The sequence below is a fragment of the Zalophus californianus genome, chromosome 1 (assembly GCF_009762305.2).
Source record: "Zalophus californianus isolate mZalCal1 chromosome 1, mZalCal1.pri.v2, whole genome shotgun sequence".
Lineage (NCBI taxonomy): Eukaryota > Metazoa > Chordata > Mammalia > Carnivora > Otariidae > Zalophus > Zalophus californianus.
Genome location: NC_045595.1, coordinates 15,893,095 through 15,907,925, shown reverse-complemented (window position 1 = coordinate 15,907,925; position 14,831 = coordinate 15,893,095). Strand labels below are relative to the sequence as shown.

General features: G+C 44.3%; 1 protein-coding gene across 1 annotated transcript; it reads left to right on the top strand.

Moving 5' to 3' along the window:
- Positions 1 to 3,942: 3,942 nt before the first annotated feature.
- On the top strand, positions 3,943 to 14,793 carry XCR1 (X-C motif chemokine receptor 1). The gene is made up of 2 exons (XM_027585547.2): positions 3,943 to 4,064; positions 9,840 to 14,793. The coding sequence occupies exon 2, from the start codon at positions 9,857 to 9,859 to the stop codon at positions 10,850 to 10,852; it is 996 nt and encodes a 331-aa protein (XP_027441348.1). The 5' UTR covers positions 3,943 to 4,064; positions 9,840 to 9,856; the 3' UTR covers positions 10,853 to 14,793.
- The last annotated feature ends 38 nt before the right edge of the window (positions 14,794 to 14,831 follow it).

Below are 14,831 nucleotides of genomic sequence, written 5' to 3'. Positions count from 1 at the left end.
TAGAGTTAGCATCCATCAGAGGCTCTTGCCTGAATCAGCCTTCTCTGTGACAGTTGTACAGTGATCTTCCAACCCCAGCTCCACCTCCATAGTTACCTACTGGCCTCTCCCATAAGCAGAGCCCTCTCTGCCCACCTACTTACTTACCTACTTATCATTAATATGGAGCTGTGGATTCTTGTTTTTTTTCAATATGGATCTTTGATTTTTTATCTATGATCCACAGTGACTCCTGTGACTCTATTACCTATTCAGTAACAATATAATAAATTTAATTTTTAAAAATAACTTTGAGGCCCTATTGTGCAGTGACATACTGTGACCTTCATGGAGTCATGTCTTCTATAACTCTTGAAGCTAAGACTATTTAATTTCCTTCCATCGATCTAACTCTGCCTTAGATTCTGGCATAACTAGAGGCTAGAGGGACCCCAAGCTCTCCAGCCTCAGTTTCAAATAAGATCATGCTAACCTCAAAGTCCAGATTACAATGGCTCTAGCACACCCTCCCCCGCCCCCGTCCGACAGGACCTCAGCACTGTCCTCCCAACCCCCCAAAGCTGACTTCAGCTAATGATGAGGTGCCTGAAGTGGTCTCCCGTGTTGTCATCCACAAACTGCTGTGCTCTTCCCTTCTAATCCCTCCATGAGATCCATGGCCTCTTGGCTACTCAAGGTGGCCCTCATCACTTCCATGACTGAAGATGTTCCCCGTGAATGTACCACCCAGTGAGGCCAGGAGGCACTTCCCAGGGCTCCCAAAGCTGCAAGACCTTTGATGTACCTAGGCTTACACCTGGTCTCATGTGTATGGACTCAAAGAGAATCATCTCTCTTGTACTTGGCCCAGTTAGATTATGGGACCGAAAGGATCTAGAGTCAGCCATTCCTGTTACAGCAATTAATTCCTGCCAAGGGTCCCACTCTGATGCGGATGCCAAAGGCCTCTGGTGCTAGTCTCTGCCCTGAATCCCACTTCCCCACAGATGGGTCCAGACCCGAACTGCGGTCATCAGGCCACTGTCCACTTTGTGCTATACCCAACGTTGGACTTCCCCTTCTGCCTGTCGAGTCTGCCTGAGGTGGAACTCAGTTCCACCTTCATCCAGGCTACCAGTGTTTTAGAACTTTCTGTTTAAGGCAAAACCATGGCTTCTTTCTCACACTGAAACCAAACATGAGGAATTGTGAACACCTAAGTTTCAGATTGTGTCTTCATATTTAGGGAATAAACATTTGTTGAACACTTCCCATATGAGTCCTCTCAATAATTACCTACTTTGGCAGAAGAGCAATCACACACACACACACACCCATAATTGACTGATAAAACTGTGGGGGGAAAAATGCCCAGCTAAAAATAATATAAAGTTTGAATCAAAACAACATGATATTTCTCTACTCCTTTCAGAATGACTAAAACTTTTAAAGCTAGTAACATCCGATTTTGACCAGGTGCATGGAAATGCAGACACTTGTACAGTATTGTGGAAATGTAAATAAATACAACCTTAATAGAGGGCAGTCTGGCAATATGTACCAAAATGTAAAATTCACATACATTTTCACATACACAAAATGTAAAAATTCACATATGACCCAGAAATCCACCACTTCTGAAAATCCATCCTATAGAAATATCAATACCAGTGCATTAAAGGTCTATCTTCATTGCTGTTCCCTGTATCATTGGGATAATTTTAAAACTCGGAAGAAAGTGGGTGTCCGTTGACAGGGAAATAAGTAAAATATGACACCACAATGCAGTGGAATCTTTTTCAACTGTTAGAATAAAATAGGCTTGGAAAGATGTTCATGCCACTTTGTTTAAAGGAAAAAGGATAAATCAGTGTGCATAATATCGTCCCATTTTTGAGAGAAAACCAATAAAAACCAAAGGTGGTTCTTTGAAAATTTTGACAAAATCAATAAGCTTCTAGTCAGACTAAGAAAAAGAGGATTCAAATTACTAATACCAGAAATGAAAGAGGAGACATCACTACAAACTCCATCAATATTAAAAGGTAATAGGGGAGGGCGCCTGGGTGGCTCAGTTGGTTAAGCGACTGCCTTCGGCTCAGGTCATGATCCTGGACTGCCGGGATCGAGTCCCACATCGGGCTCCCTGCTCAGCAGGGAGTCTGCTTCTCCCTCTGACCCTCTTCCCTCTCATGCTCTCTATCTCTCATCCTCTCTCTCTCTCTCAAATAAATAAATAAATAAAATCTTTAAAAAAAGGTAATACGGGAATATTATGAACAATACTATGCCCACAAATTTGATAAATTATGTACCAATTCCTTCAAATATACAATCTGTCAAAACTCAACACAAGAAGAAACAGAAAATGCGAACAGACATATCTATTATGAAATGGAATCAATAATTAATAACTTTCCAAAAGAGAAATCAGCAGACCCAGGTGGGTCCATGGGTGAATTCTACCAAACATTTAAAGAAGAAATTACATCGATTCCCTACATTCTCTTTCCGAAGATAGAAGCAGAGGGAATACTTCCTAACTCATCCCGTGAGGCCAGCATTACCCTCAAGAATTTATCACAAGAATTAAAAATGTATATATAAATGGGTTTTCATCAAATTTAAAAACTTTTGTGTATGAACGGACACTATCAACAAATTTAAAAAGTTCTCACAAAATGGGAAAAGTTATTTGCAAATAATATATCTGAGAAGACGCTAGTATCCAGAATATATAAATAATGCTTACAATTTAATAATAAAAAGCCAAATAACCCAAACTTGTAAAAGGCAAAGTTTCTGCATGGACACTCCTCAAGGAAATACCCAAATGACCAATACGCACATGAAAAGATACTTAACATTGTTATTCATGAAGGAGATGTAAACCAAAATCATGGTGAGCTACCATTTCGTACCCTATAATTAAAAAAAGAAAGAAAGAGAGAAAATGAACAAGTGCTGGTGAAGATAGGGAGAAACTGGAATCCTCATGCACTGCTGTTGGGAAAGTAAAATGGTACAGCTCTGTGAAAAGCAGCATTCCCCAATGAAGTTCAAACAAAGAGCTACCATACAGCCCCACAATTCCACTCTTGGGTACATACACAAGAGAACTGAAAATATATGTCCACACAAAAATTGTCCATGAATATTCAATTATTATTCATAGTAGCTCCAGAGTGGAAACAGCCCAAATGTCCCTCAACTGATGAATGGGTAAATGAAATGTGCTGTATCCATACAGTGGAATAGTATTCAACCATAAAATGGAATGAAGCAGTGATACATGCCACAATATGGATGAGCCTTCAGAACATTATACTAAGTGAAAGAGGCCAATCACCAAAGGTGACATATTGTGTGATTCCACTTAGATGAAATGTCCAGAATAGGCAAAACCATAAAGACAGCAAGTAGGTTAGTGGTTGCTGGGGGAGATGGAGGGAAATGGGAAAGGGATTGACTGCTAACAAGTACGGGATTTCTCTTGGGAGTGCTGGAAATGTTCCGGAATTGAATAGCAATGATGGTTGTAAGTATTGTGAATATGCTAAACACTACAGAATTCTACAATTTAAAATGGTAAATTTTTTGTTCCAGGAATATTATCTCAATTTAAAATCATCATCATCATCATACATAACTGGTATGTTAATAAAATATAATTTTTGCTAAAATCCAAATACAGCTTTTTAAAAATTTATCCTTTAGGATTCCTTCCAACTCCAAAATTACCTGACTCTAGTCTCAGTGGGACCCAGGGACTCAGATGACCCTTAAGTTGTCGACCCCACCTGCTTTTGGAGACGGGCCGGGTGACCAGTGATGGGGCCAGGTTCTCACATGAGGGCTTGGGTGGGAGTAGGGAGGTTGGGGGCAGGTCAAGCTGGGAAGCCAGGAGAGGGAGAGGAGGGATTAGTCAAGGCTCCCTGCCTCCCTCTGAGACTATACACAACAGTCTCCCCTTGCCGTCCTCTAGCCTTCCGGGCAGGGCAGGTGTTTCAGTTTCTTGGAGTGCAATATGCAACAGAGAAGTACCATTTCTGCCTCGAGACGCATGTGAAGAGGTGTAGATCTAGGTGAGTTCCTTCACAAACATTTCTAACTTACGTTTTCCTCTGAGGTGAATAGCTTGTACCAGGGGTTCTTGAACTCTAGGTGGGCATGAGAATCAACTGGAGAGCTAGTAAATATGCAGAGTCCTGAGCCCTACTTCCAGAGGCTCTGAGTCCCTAAGTCTTGGGATTCCCCCAAGTCTGCATTGCTAAAAACCTGGTCTGTGCGCTTTGAGTAGACCTATCATGTATGTGTTTTTCTTTTTCTTCTGCTGAAGAAAGTATAGGGGGTTATCTGGTTCCTAGCCTTTAGGTCAGGCGTTGTTATTATCAGTGGTTGTGTTTCTCAATCCAGAAACGTATTGAAGACTGGAAAGCTAAATTTGCTCTTTTGGGGTTTAGGTGGGCAAGCAGAGACAGGGAGGGAGACCAGTGACAGGCAAAAGGGGACAAGGCTACTAGAATGTAACTCACGGTGGTTTGGGGTTTGGCACCATTCTCCCTTGTTGTCCCTGAGACCTCCCAAGCTCAGACCAGAAGCACCTGTGACATTTTGTGTAGAGGAATGAATAACCAACAGAAAAATGGAATAATAGCTTTTGTAGATGTCCAATATCCCTTTAATTCCTGATTTGCTCAGAGTTTACATCATGAATCGCTATTGGGTTTTGTCCAATACTTTTCTGCATTGATCAAAAAGTGTCATATAGTTTTTGTCTTTATTCTGTCAATATGGTGACTTAAATTGCTCGATTTTTTAAAGATTTTATTTACTTATTCAAGGGAGAGAGAAAGAAAGAGAGAGAGAGCAAGTGAGGGGAAGGCAGAGGGAGAAACAGACTCCCTGCTGAGCAGGGAGCCCGATGTGGGGCTCGATCCCGGAACCCTGAGATCATGACCGGAGCCAAAGGCAGATGCTTAACCAACTGAGCCACCCAGGTGCCCCTAAATTGATTGATTTTTCAAATGTTAGACCATTCTCATATTTCTGGGATAAACACCACTTGGTCATGATGTATTTTATCCTTTTAAAATATATTTCTGGATTTGATGTGCTAAGACTTGGTTAAGGAATTTTGTGTCTACATTCATGAGGGATATTGGTTTTGTAGTTTCCTTTATTGGATGTTTTTGTCTGGTTTTGGTATCCGGGTTATGCTGGTCTCCTGAAATGACTTGAGAAGTATTCCGTCCCATACTTCAGATCGTTTGTATAAGATTGGTGTTATTTCTTCCTTAAAAGTTTGATGGAATGCATGAGAAAAATCATCTAGTTCTAGAGTTTTCTTTGTGAGAAAGTTTCTTTTATAGTTAATTAAATTTCTCTAATAAAGGTAGGACTTTACAGATTTGCTGTATCACCTCGTGTCAGCTTTGGTAGGTTGAATTTTTAAAGAAATGTGTCCATTTTATTTAAGTTGCCAATCTAATGTAAAATTGATCATAATACTTCTTTGTTAGTCACTTAAAATCTTCAAGATCTGTTGCAATGCCCATTCTTTCATACCTGCTACTCAGAATTTGTCCTCTCTCTTTTTGCTCTCAATCTAACTAAAGTTTTCTTACATTTTTAAAAATTCTTTCCAACAACCAGTTTTGGTTTTGTACATTTCTTCTCTTTTTATTCCTTATTTCTTTGTTTCTTCTTTTATCTTTATTTCCTTCCTTCTACTATCTTTGGGTTTAATTTATTCTTTTTTTCCCCTAGCTTCTGAGTCATTGATTTTAGATCATTAATTTTAGACCTTTCTTTTTTTCTAATATAAACGTTTAAAGGTATACATTTCTAAGTTTGCTTCGGTTGTGTGCCATGAATTTTGATATGTGCTATTTTCACTATTATTTGGTTCCAAATATTTTACAGTTTGCCTGTGATTTTTTTTCTTTGATTCAGATTCTTTAGAAGTATGTCGTTTTGCTTCCAAATTATTTTGGCTTTTCTAGATATCTTATTGTTATTGGTTTCTATTTCCTTTTGGGTCTTTCATAGTTTGCCTTTCTCTGCTGAGATTTTACCTTTCCATTCATTAGGGATATATTTTCCTTTAGTCCCTTGAGCACAGTGAAGAGAGTTGCATTTCCATGCTTATTCACAAATTTTAACATCTGGGTCATGTCAGGGTCAGTTTCTTGATTGGTTTTTTTCTTTTGAGGATGGACCATGTTCTCCTATTTCTCCACATGCTGAGTGATGTTGTATTGTAGCCTGATCATTATGGATGCTATATTGTGCAGATCGGATTCTGTTTCATTCTTCTGAAAAGTAATGATTGTTTTATATGTTGTTTGTTTCATCACACAATTAAGGTGGCCGGCTCAGTCTCTAAACTCTGCCTCCCCTGAAGTGGGCAGCAGCTCAATTTCAGTTCAGTGCCTCCGGTGTTCACGGGGCATCCATGGTTCAGAGGTCAGCCAAACATTTGGGCAGAGTAAACACACGGATCCTGGGGTTCTCACTCTCTAGCCCTTTCCTCTCTGTGATGTCCCCTAGTTCCCTCTCCAGTGGCTCTAGTTGCCCTAAGGTCAGCCATCTGGTTTTTCAAGGCCAAAATATTGTGACTTTGCTACTGGAATTTTAGCTGCCCCTTATGACCGGCTCCTGCCCCGAGGCCAAAGCCAAAAAATGAGAATCCCACCTGTGCCATTCAGCTGCTCTCCTTTTTCAAATGCCTGGTCCCTTCCAGTATTCACCATCTTTTGGTTGCTCAACAGTGCCCGGAAGAAGGTTTTGGGGTGCAGGTTTGGTTTCTGTCCCAGGGTTTATAGTTCTTATCTGTAAAATGGTTGGTCACATCTGAGCTTACTCAACCATTACTGAGAAATGAAACCCACTTATATTATCTTCTCCATAGTAAATAATTCAATACTTGATAACCTCTTACCAACCCATTCAAGCTGCATCATTCAGGACCACACATCAGGAAAAGACTAGGTGAGGCGGGAGAAATGGAAGTTGAGTAGATTGGCCACTGGCTCCCTGTCATCCCAGACCAGCGCAACGACTTCTTATATTCTGGAGAGTTGAGGAGAAAATATGAACTCCGCTAAATATAGAGACATGTAATTATCTTGTCTTGGCAATGCAACACAAATCATCAGCCAAGGAAGCCAAACCAGCTCTCCGTTGTTTTGTTCTGTATTCATGAGAGATGTTACAACGCGGAGAGTTTATAAAGCTACTTGTTTTTAGTAAATTGAAATAAAAGTGGGACAAGATATCTTCTTTGTCAGGAGAAGCCACTTAATTTTGAGAAATTTCCAACCATGTTGCTGGGCTGCTGATATTAAGAAGATGGGTCAGCCTACACTGGCCCTGGGTCAGGGGAAGACAAGAGCTAGGCAGCAGACTTTGGGGATCACCTGTATGACATGAGGGGTGCTTACAAGGCCCCTGTCCCAAAATATCTGCATTTCCAACTAGTCACACTACAGGAAATCCCAGACATTTGTACAATTTCTAATTTCATTCTACACTATAAGCCTCTTGCTGATAGAGACTATTTATCAGTCATGTTTCCACCCTAGAATCCAGCAAATGTCGCAGGGCCTGGCATATGTCAGAGGTCATCAAGCGCTACTGGATTGACTCTGATGAGCTCCTTTTTAAAATGTAGGCTCCCACTTCCTAAGTGTCAAAAAAAAATATGAAAAGGCATGGACAGAATTAAAAGCTAAGAAGCACAACAGGTTGACAAGACTAAAAAGCGCTCTTAAAAATCCATAGGAAAAACACTGTTATTCCAAGGAGAAAAATGAACAAAATCCATGAACACTTTCAAAATAAGAAACATAAGCGGACAGTAAACATACAAAAGCTTATGTAGTCCTCTTTGGGAATCAAAAGAATACAAAAGAAACCAACCATATGTAATATTTTCAAGCGTCTTCACTTTGGTGTTTGGAGACACAAATTGACTTACTACCTAGACTAGGACATGTCTGAGACCCCCTTATTATTCCCCCCATCTCAAACTAGGTAAGTGAAAAACTCAGGCTATTTCTCCACTTCTCCTCTTCCAAGTACAAGGCAGGAGGGCCTAGGTTTGGCTCCGGGCTTGGCTCTCCTTCCTACTTACTGGCTTTACACCGTCGAGAAGGTCACTTCACTAGTCTGAGCCTTGGTTTCCTCTTCTATAAGGTTGGGGGCGGGAGTGCCTTACAGACAGTCGCAGGACAGAAGGAGCTGCTGAGTAGCCTGTGCTAGCACAGTGCCTGGCACGTAGTAGGTCATTAGAAGGCTCTGACTTGGTGCAGGCAGCTCCAATCTCCCATCTTCCTTCACAAAGCCTCAGCAGCTTCACTCACCTCCGTCAGCCAGAGTTCCAGCTCTTCAGTCACTCCCTTTCCTCTTCCTGGCCTTCAAGTCTCATGGTTTCCCAAACCTCACAAACTTGGAGGATTGAATCAACATGACTCAGTACAGTTTCCTTAGCTACTCCCCCTCAACTGGACACTTAGGTTATTGCCATTGTTTGTCTCTATAGGATGTTCTGTAAACCAAGCTCCCGAATGAGGCAGCTTTCTGCTGCCTTTCTGCTTAATTGGAGAATTAATCCTCCGTGTTAACGAGTGTGTGAACCAGCCTGACGCCATCTTGGACAAATCTGCCATGATGACCGCTCTGTGACCTGGAGCCCTCTTGAGCACAGTCCCCCACCCACACACACACCAGCACCACCACCACCACCACCATTCTTTCCTTTTGTCTAACCACTTGCATAATAAATTACCCTTAAGTATATATACACTTGGGGCATAATGGCCTTGGTCTACTCTGGAGATATGGCTATGACACACAACTGTTCTCAAACACTTCCTCCCAGTCATCTTCCATTATGCACTCCCCAGCCTCTAGGACTATAAAATCAGGTTTTACGGGAGGTGGGGTTGTAGAGATCTACTCATCTTGGGGCGACCCAAGAAGATACACTTCTGTCCATAAAGCCCCTTCAATAAACCATTTCTTGGCAAGCTGGACTTTGTCGGCCTTTTTCTTTGGCCTCATGACTCCTTTGGCCTTTGGAGGTCACTCTCCATATACTTTCCTTTTAGGGAATGTCTGTGTTAGTGACGATTAGAGACTCTCCCAGAGTCTCAATGTTCGTCATAGTCTTGAGATGATTTCATACCTGAGTTTACATGAGAGATGTTTGCTTCTTTCTTTTTGGACCTGTTTCAAGAGACAGCAAGTTTCCTGAAACAATCCTGCCATCAGGATTTCTGTACTTTATGGAAGAAAGGAAAGGAGGGAGCAGAGGAGGTAAAGAAGGGAGGGACAGAGGGAGAGACAAAGGGAGGGAGGCAGGCAGGCAGAGTAAATGCTCACTAGATATTTGCTAAATAAATGAAGGAAGAATTTGGGGATCATTAGCTCTATTTTATAAACGAGGACCTGAGGTTCAGAACGCTTAGATAGCTTGCCCAGAAATATAGTAATGGGGCCCAAATTCGACCTCAGTTCTTTGAATCCAGTTCCATTGTTCTTTCTCATACACCTACTGGGAGATCCACCTAGCTTAGTGCTACTCAAATGCCAGTCTCCAAGGAGAAAGGGGGTGTATGACAGAATATAAATGAATGCACCACTTCCTTCATCAGGAGAGCCTTGCTAAGAAAAAAATACCTACCAAACTAAACAGTGTGCTTAGTGACTTCGTGTTCTGGCCAAGTTCCTAGTCTCCTTACAGACAGGTCACCATGGGTAGCTGGACCATGGACCACACACTTATTTTGTAATACAGGTCCTATGGATCCTAGCCTAACCATGTGGTTTGAAACCCTGCCTCTCTGTCATTTCAGATGCTCTCCATGTCTAGATGGAGCCCTCAGGCACCCCAGAGTCCACCACCTCTTTTGATTATGATTATCAGAGCTTTCTGTGTGAGAGCAAGACCTTCACCTTTGCCACCTTCAGCACCACCATCCTGTACTTCCTGGTGTTCCTCCTCAGCCTAGTGGGCAACAGCCTGGTGTTGTGGGTCCTGGTGAAGTATGAGAGCCTGGAATCCCTCACCAATGTCTTCATCCTCAACCTGTGCCTCTCAGATCTGGCATTCTCCTGCTTGTTGCCGGTGTGGATCATGGGGTACCACTGGGGCTGGGTGCTGGGGGACTTCCTCTGCAAGCTCCTCAACATGATCTTCTCCATCAGCCTCTACAGCAGCATCTTCTTCCTGACCATCATGACCATCCACCGCTACCTGTCGGTGGTGAGGCCCCTCTCGTCCCTGCGTGTCCACACCCTCCAGTGCCGTGTGCTGGTGACCACGGCCGTGTGGGCAACAAGCACCCTGTACTCCATCCCTGACGCTGTCTTCCACAAAGTGTTTTCTTCAGGCTGTGACTACTCAGAAAGCAAGTGGTTCCTAGCCTCGGTCTACCAGCACAACGTCTTCTTCCTGCTCTCCATCGGGATTATCCTGTTCTGCTATGTGGAGATTCTCAAGACCCTGTTCCATGGACGGTCCAAACGGCGCCCCCGGACAGTCAGGCTCATCTTCACCATCGTGGCAGCCTACTTCCTCAGCTGGGCGCCCTACAACCTGGTCCTGTTTCTGCAGACACTGCTGAAACTCAGGGTGATCCAGAGCTGCGAGCTCAGCCAGCAGCTGGATTATGCCTTGCTCATCTGCCGCAATGTTGCCTTCTCCCACTGCTGCTTCAACCCAGTGCTCTATGTTTTTGTTGGGGTCAAATTCCGCAGACATCTCAAAAGTCTGCTCCAGCACTTCTGGCTCTGTGGGCCGCAGGCAGCCAACATTCCCCATCACCCCACAGGCACCTTCAATTATGAGGGTGCCTCCTTCTATTGAAAGGGAGTTTGGTGGTGCCAATGGAAGTGGACAGAGCTGCTGGAGTGGGAGCAGGGAGAAGTGGGGCAGAAAGGAGCATCATGGAGGGCATGCTGGGGAATGCCATGGCCATTGGGGATAGGGGTGAAAGAAATACCTTCCACCAGCAGGTCCTCCATGTCTCCTCTTCTGCAGACAGTGGCTCCCATCTGGAAACTTTATAGTGCCATCCAGAAAAACATTTCTTGGATGCTGAGTTCATCATTCATTCCTTCATTAATTCATTCATTTAGACATTGCTTAGTCCAGAAGCCTCCAAAACTTGGAAGGATTCCCAGAAAGGAGGATCTTCCAAGACTTTCTGAGGGTCTGAGACTCAATGTGTTTGCTAATTGTGCAGATGCAGGTTGATAGTAGATGGTCTGTCCCCTGCCTGCCTGGAGGGTTGTGCCAGCTGACTTTGGAGGGGTTGGCTCTGCACTCCTCAGCGACTGCTGGGTGAGACTGTTCTGCCAGGTCAAGGTAAGCACATCCTCAAATAAGCAAGTCAGAATGCAATCTGGATCCTGAAAACCCACAACTAGATGGGAGACATGTTCCGTGTCATAGCTCCAGTGTCTGCCACATGAATTAGTACCTGAATATTCAGTCCATAAACAATCTTTTGTGGAAAGAATGAATGCAATAAGCACCACCTTCTGCATGAAGCATTTGTTTGTAGGACATAAAGGTAACGAGATACCGTCACGACCGTCTAGGTACCAACAGTCCAGCTCTGAAGGTCCAGATAAGTTAACACCGACCTTGGCCAAGGCATCCAGGGTGAAGATTCCTGCAACATCTCATCTTCTCTGGATGGATATTGAGCTGATACTTTAAATTCATCACTTTCCACCTAAAATGTTCTCCACCTGCTTGGTTGACAGCACCAGCTTCCCCCAGCCACCAACACTCCAAACCTGAGTCATCTCTGAGTCCTGCATTTCCCTTTCTTCCACTCCCACAGCAAAGTCTTATTGACTCTGCCTTCCCCGTGTCCCTCAGAGTTGTTCTTGCCTATATTCATTGCATGCCCATGATTCCATCCCCAAATGACCTCACTTCCTCAGCATCCTCCTGCTGCTCATCCCTTTCCCCACCAAGTGTCCTCTGAATGGACACCAGGGTGCTTCAGAACCCTTAGTGGCTCCTCATAATATGCAAATAAAGCCCAAACACCTCAGCAAGTCTCTCAGGGCCCCTGCAATCTGGTGCCAATGAACTTTTCCACTGTTATTCCACCTTCTGCCATCACCCCCGTGCAGCTCAGGATCCAACCACAAAAGACCACACCCTTCTCCCATCCTTCCAGACACCCTTCCCCCAGTCTCCTCTGGGCCCCCATCATGCGGTCACCGGGGCCTGGAACACTTGTCCTTCTACTCTACTACCTACAAGCCCCAGCTGAAAGTCCAGCTCCTCAGGAAGCCCTCCCCTATCTGAAAATCAGAAGAGCACTCTCTGGCGTGCTGTGGTACTCTGCTTCTCCCCTCTAAAATAGTATTTGTCACTCTCCACCATGTGTCATAGTTACACTTGTTCCTGTCTTATTTTCCTGCCCCCCTCAGACTGCAGAGTTCCTGAGGGCAGGAACCTGGTCTTGCACCCTGCCAAGCTTGGGTCCTAGTGTTCTATCACTATGTAGTGAGTGGGAGCAAAGAATGACAACTGTCACTATTCTTCTAATTTATGCATTTTGGGGACCCATGCCTAGGGAACACAGTCTACCTTTCTTGCCCGAGGCTGCTAGTTTATAGATATTAACCTTTCTTCCCTAGTCTACGCTCTCAGAGCACCTTGCTTATCCCTCTCTGTGGCAATGGCTATACTTGACCTTGCTTTTTAGTTAGCGGTACACATGCCTGCCTCTCACACTGTCCCATAGTGTCACATCCAAGGACAGAGATAAAACCCATCTTTGAAATTTTCCCATACCACACAGACCTGGTCCCAATCTGATTTAGCTCTGAAGTGGGGCCATTGTGATTCTGACCTGCACCCCAGCTAGGTATATTTGACTGTAAGTCCTTGAAAATGAGAATTCCAGAGTATTCCCCATTCCCTTGAGCAGGACTTTGCACGCAGTAGGCACTCAATATATGCCTGTTGAATAAAGTAGCTACTATTACAGCCCTCAGCTGGAGCCTAGAGAGCATGTAAAGCATTCACCCCTTCAGCTCCAGCTATGGTTTCAATGATGCATTTGCAATTGGGTGGCCAGCTTTAGAGGAATTTTATCTGGCTGGGGAACACTGAAGGTCTAATTTTAAAAATTAGGCCAGTAGCACCTGTTGGAGTGGACTGGATGGTGTACCAGTGAAGGGATAAAGCCCTCATGGACTTGCCAACTAATCACTCAGCACGGATAGAAGAGACAGCAAAAGGAAAGAGACAATGAGGTAGTTGTGGGCTCAGAGCTAAGCCTATGGGCTTCTGATCAGGGTAATCATTCAGTGCCCTTTTCAAACTTAATACTCTTAAAGTTTCATTCAACTTTTATTCAGAGGGCCGGCTGAGCCCAGGGAGGAGAAGGGCAGAGGACCTGAGCTCCAAAACCAAAGCAGTGTTGTCTTAACCCCACTCTTCCTAGAAGGCAGGCTTTGGGGTCTTGCATTACTACAGAGCATGCCTTTTGAGAGGTTCACTTCATCATCTCATCCCATCCCATTCCTTCACATCCAAAGATGCTTCGCTATTTCTTTCAACACATTCAGCCATACCCCCGAGAGCATGTCACTAAATACAATCATATCCATCTCCTTACATTTCTAGTGATGTTTTGTCATCCCCAAGGGTTGAGAGTGGAGCGTCTTCTCCTAATCTAGTTCCTTGGGAATCCAAGGGCGGAGGCCAGAGAAGCAGAGGTGTGAATGGGAAGACAGAGGGGCATCCTACCAGAGAGGGAGCCATGGGCAAGATAGCTGCAAAGCGCAGCCAAAGAGCTGCACACGAGTGGCCACTCTCTACATACCTTGACCACACCCTTGTTGGCCACAACCTCCTGCTCTCCCCTCTCTCCACCCACAGAACCATGGTTCCGCCTCAGCTAGACTCTTGTGGGCCTGTCCCTCCCCCTCTAGTCAATCAAAGGTGACCTAGACACAGGATTGCAGATCTCCTGCCACTCCAGGCACATAAAACATCCACAGTGGTTCCTAGGGAAGATGTCTTCACAGCATTTCTACCTCCCCGCTCTCTCAGACAAAATCAGGAAGGGAGGAACCTTGCTGGTCTCTGACTTGGAACTCCAAGCCCAGGGAAGCCCCAGAACCTCAGATGACCCTGGCCAGAGTGGAAATTCCTCAAGGGCACAAGGCTCCTGTTACAGCTCTCGAACCTCCCTCAGTGCCCCGCGGTGTTTGTGGTTGGTTGAGTAAGTGGATAGGAGACCATCTTTTTGGCTTTTTTCTACTCCTGTTTTTTTCTTTCCACACTTGCTTACATTACATCTTCCGGTCAACCCCAGGCACCGCCCAATGGCTTCCCACGAACACTTCCCTAGACCCCATCAGCCCAGACATTGCCTGGTTTGCTGAACTTCTGACAGCTCTCATTTGTGGAACCTACCTGTGACAGGACAAGGAGGCCCATGAGTCTGGAAAAGCCCAGCAGAAGATATCCCAAAGTAGACTATCTGAGAAGGCTCTCAGGATCTGAGCCCTAGACCCAAACCCCAAATCCAAGCTCCTTTACTGACTCACTGTGACCTTGGGCCTCTCAGACCCTCAGTGTCCTCATCTGTAAAACCGTATAAATGCCAACAACACAAAGACAGACTCTACCCGCATGATGGAGGTGCACATGAGGTCATATGCATAAAAAGTACTTGCTTTGCCAATGATTCAACTCCAAAAAGGAATTACTACTGCAATCATCTCTTAAAGACAGAAAGCATCCTTGTATCATATGCGCAAATAAAAGATTAGCACGTATGGACACACCTCTGGCTGTGTTCCCCTCA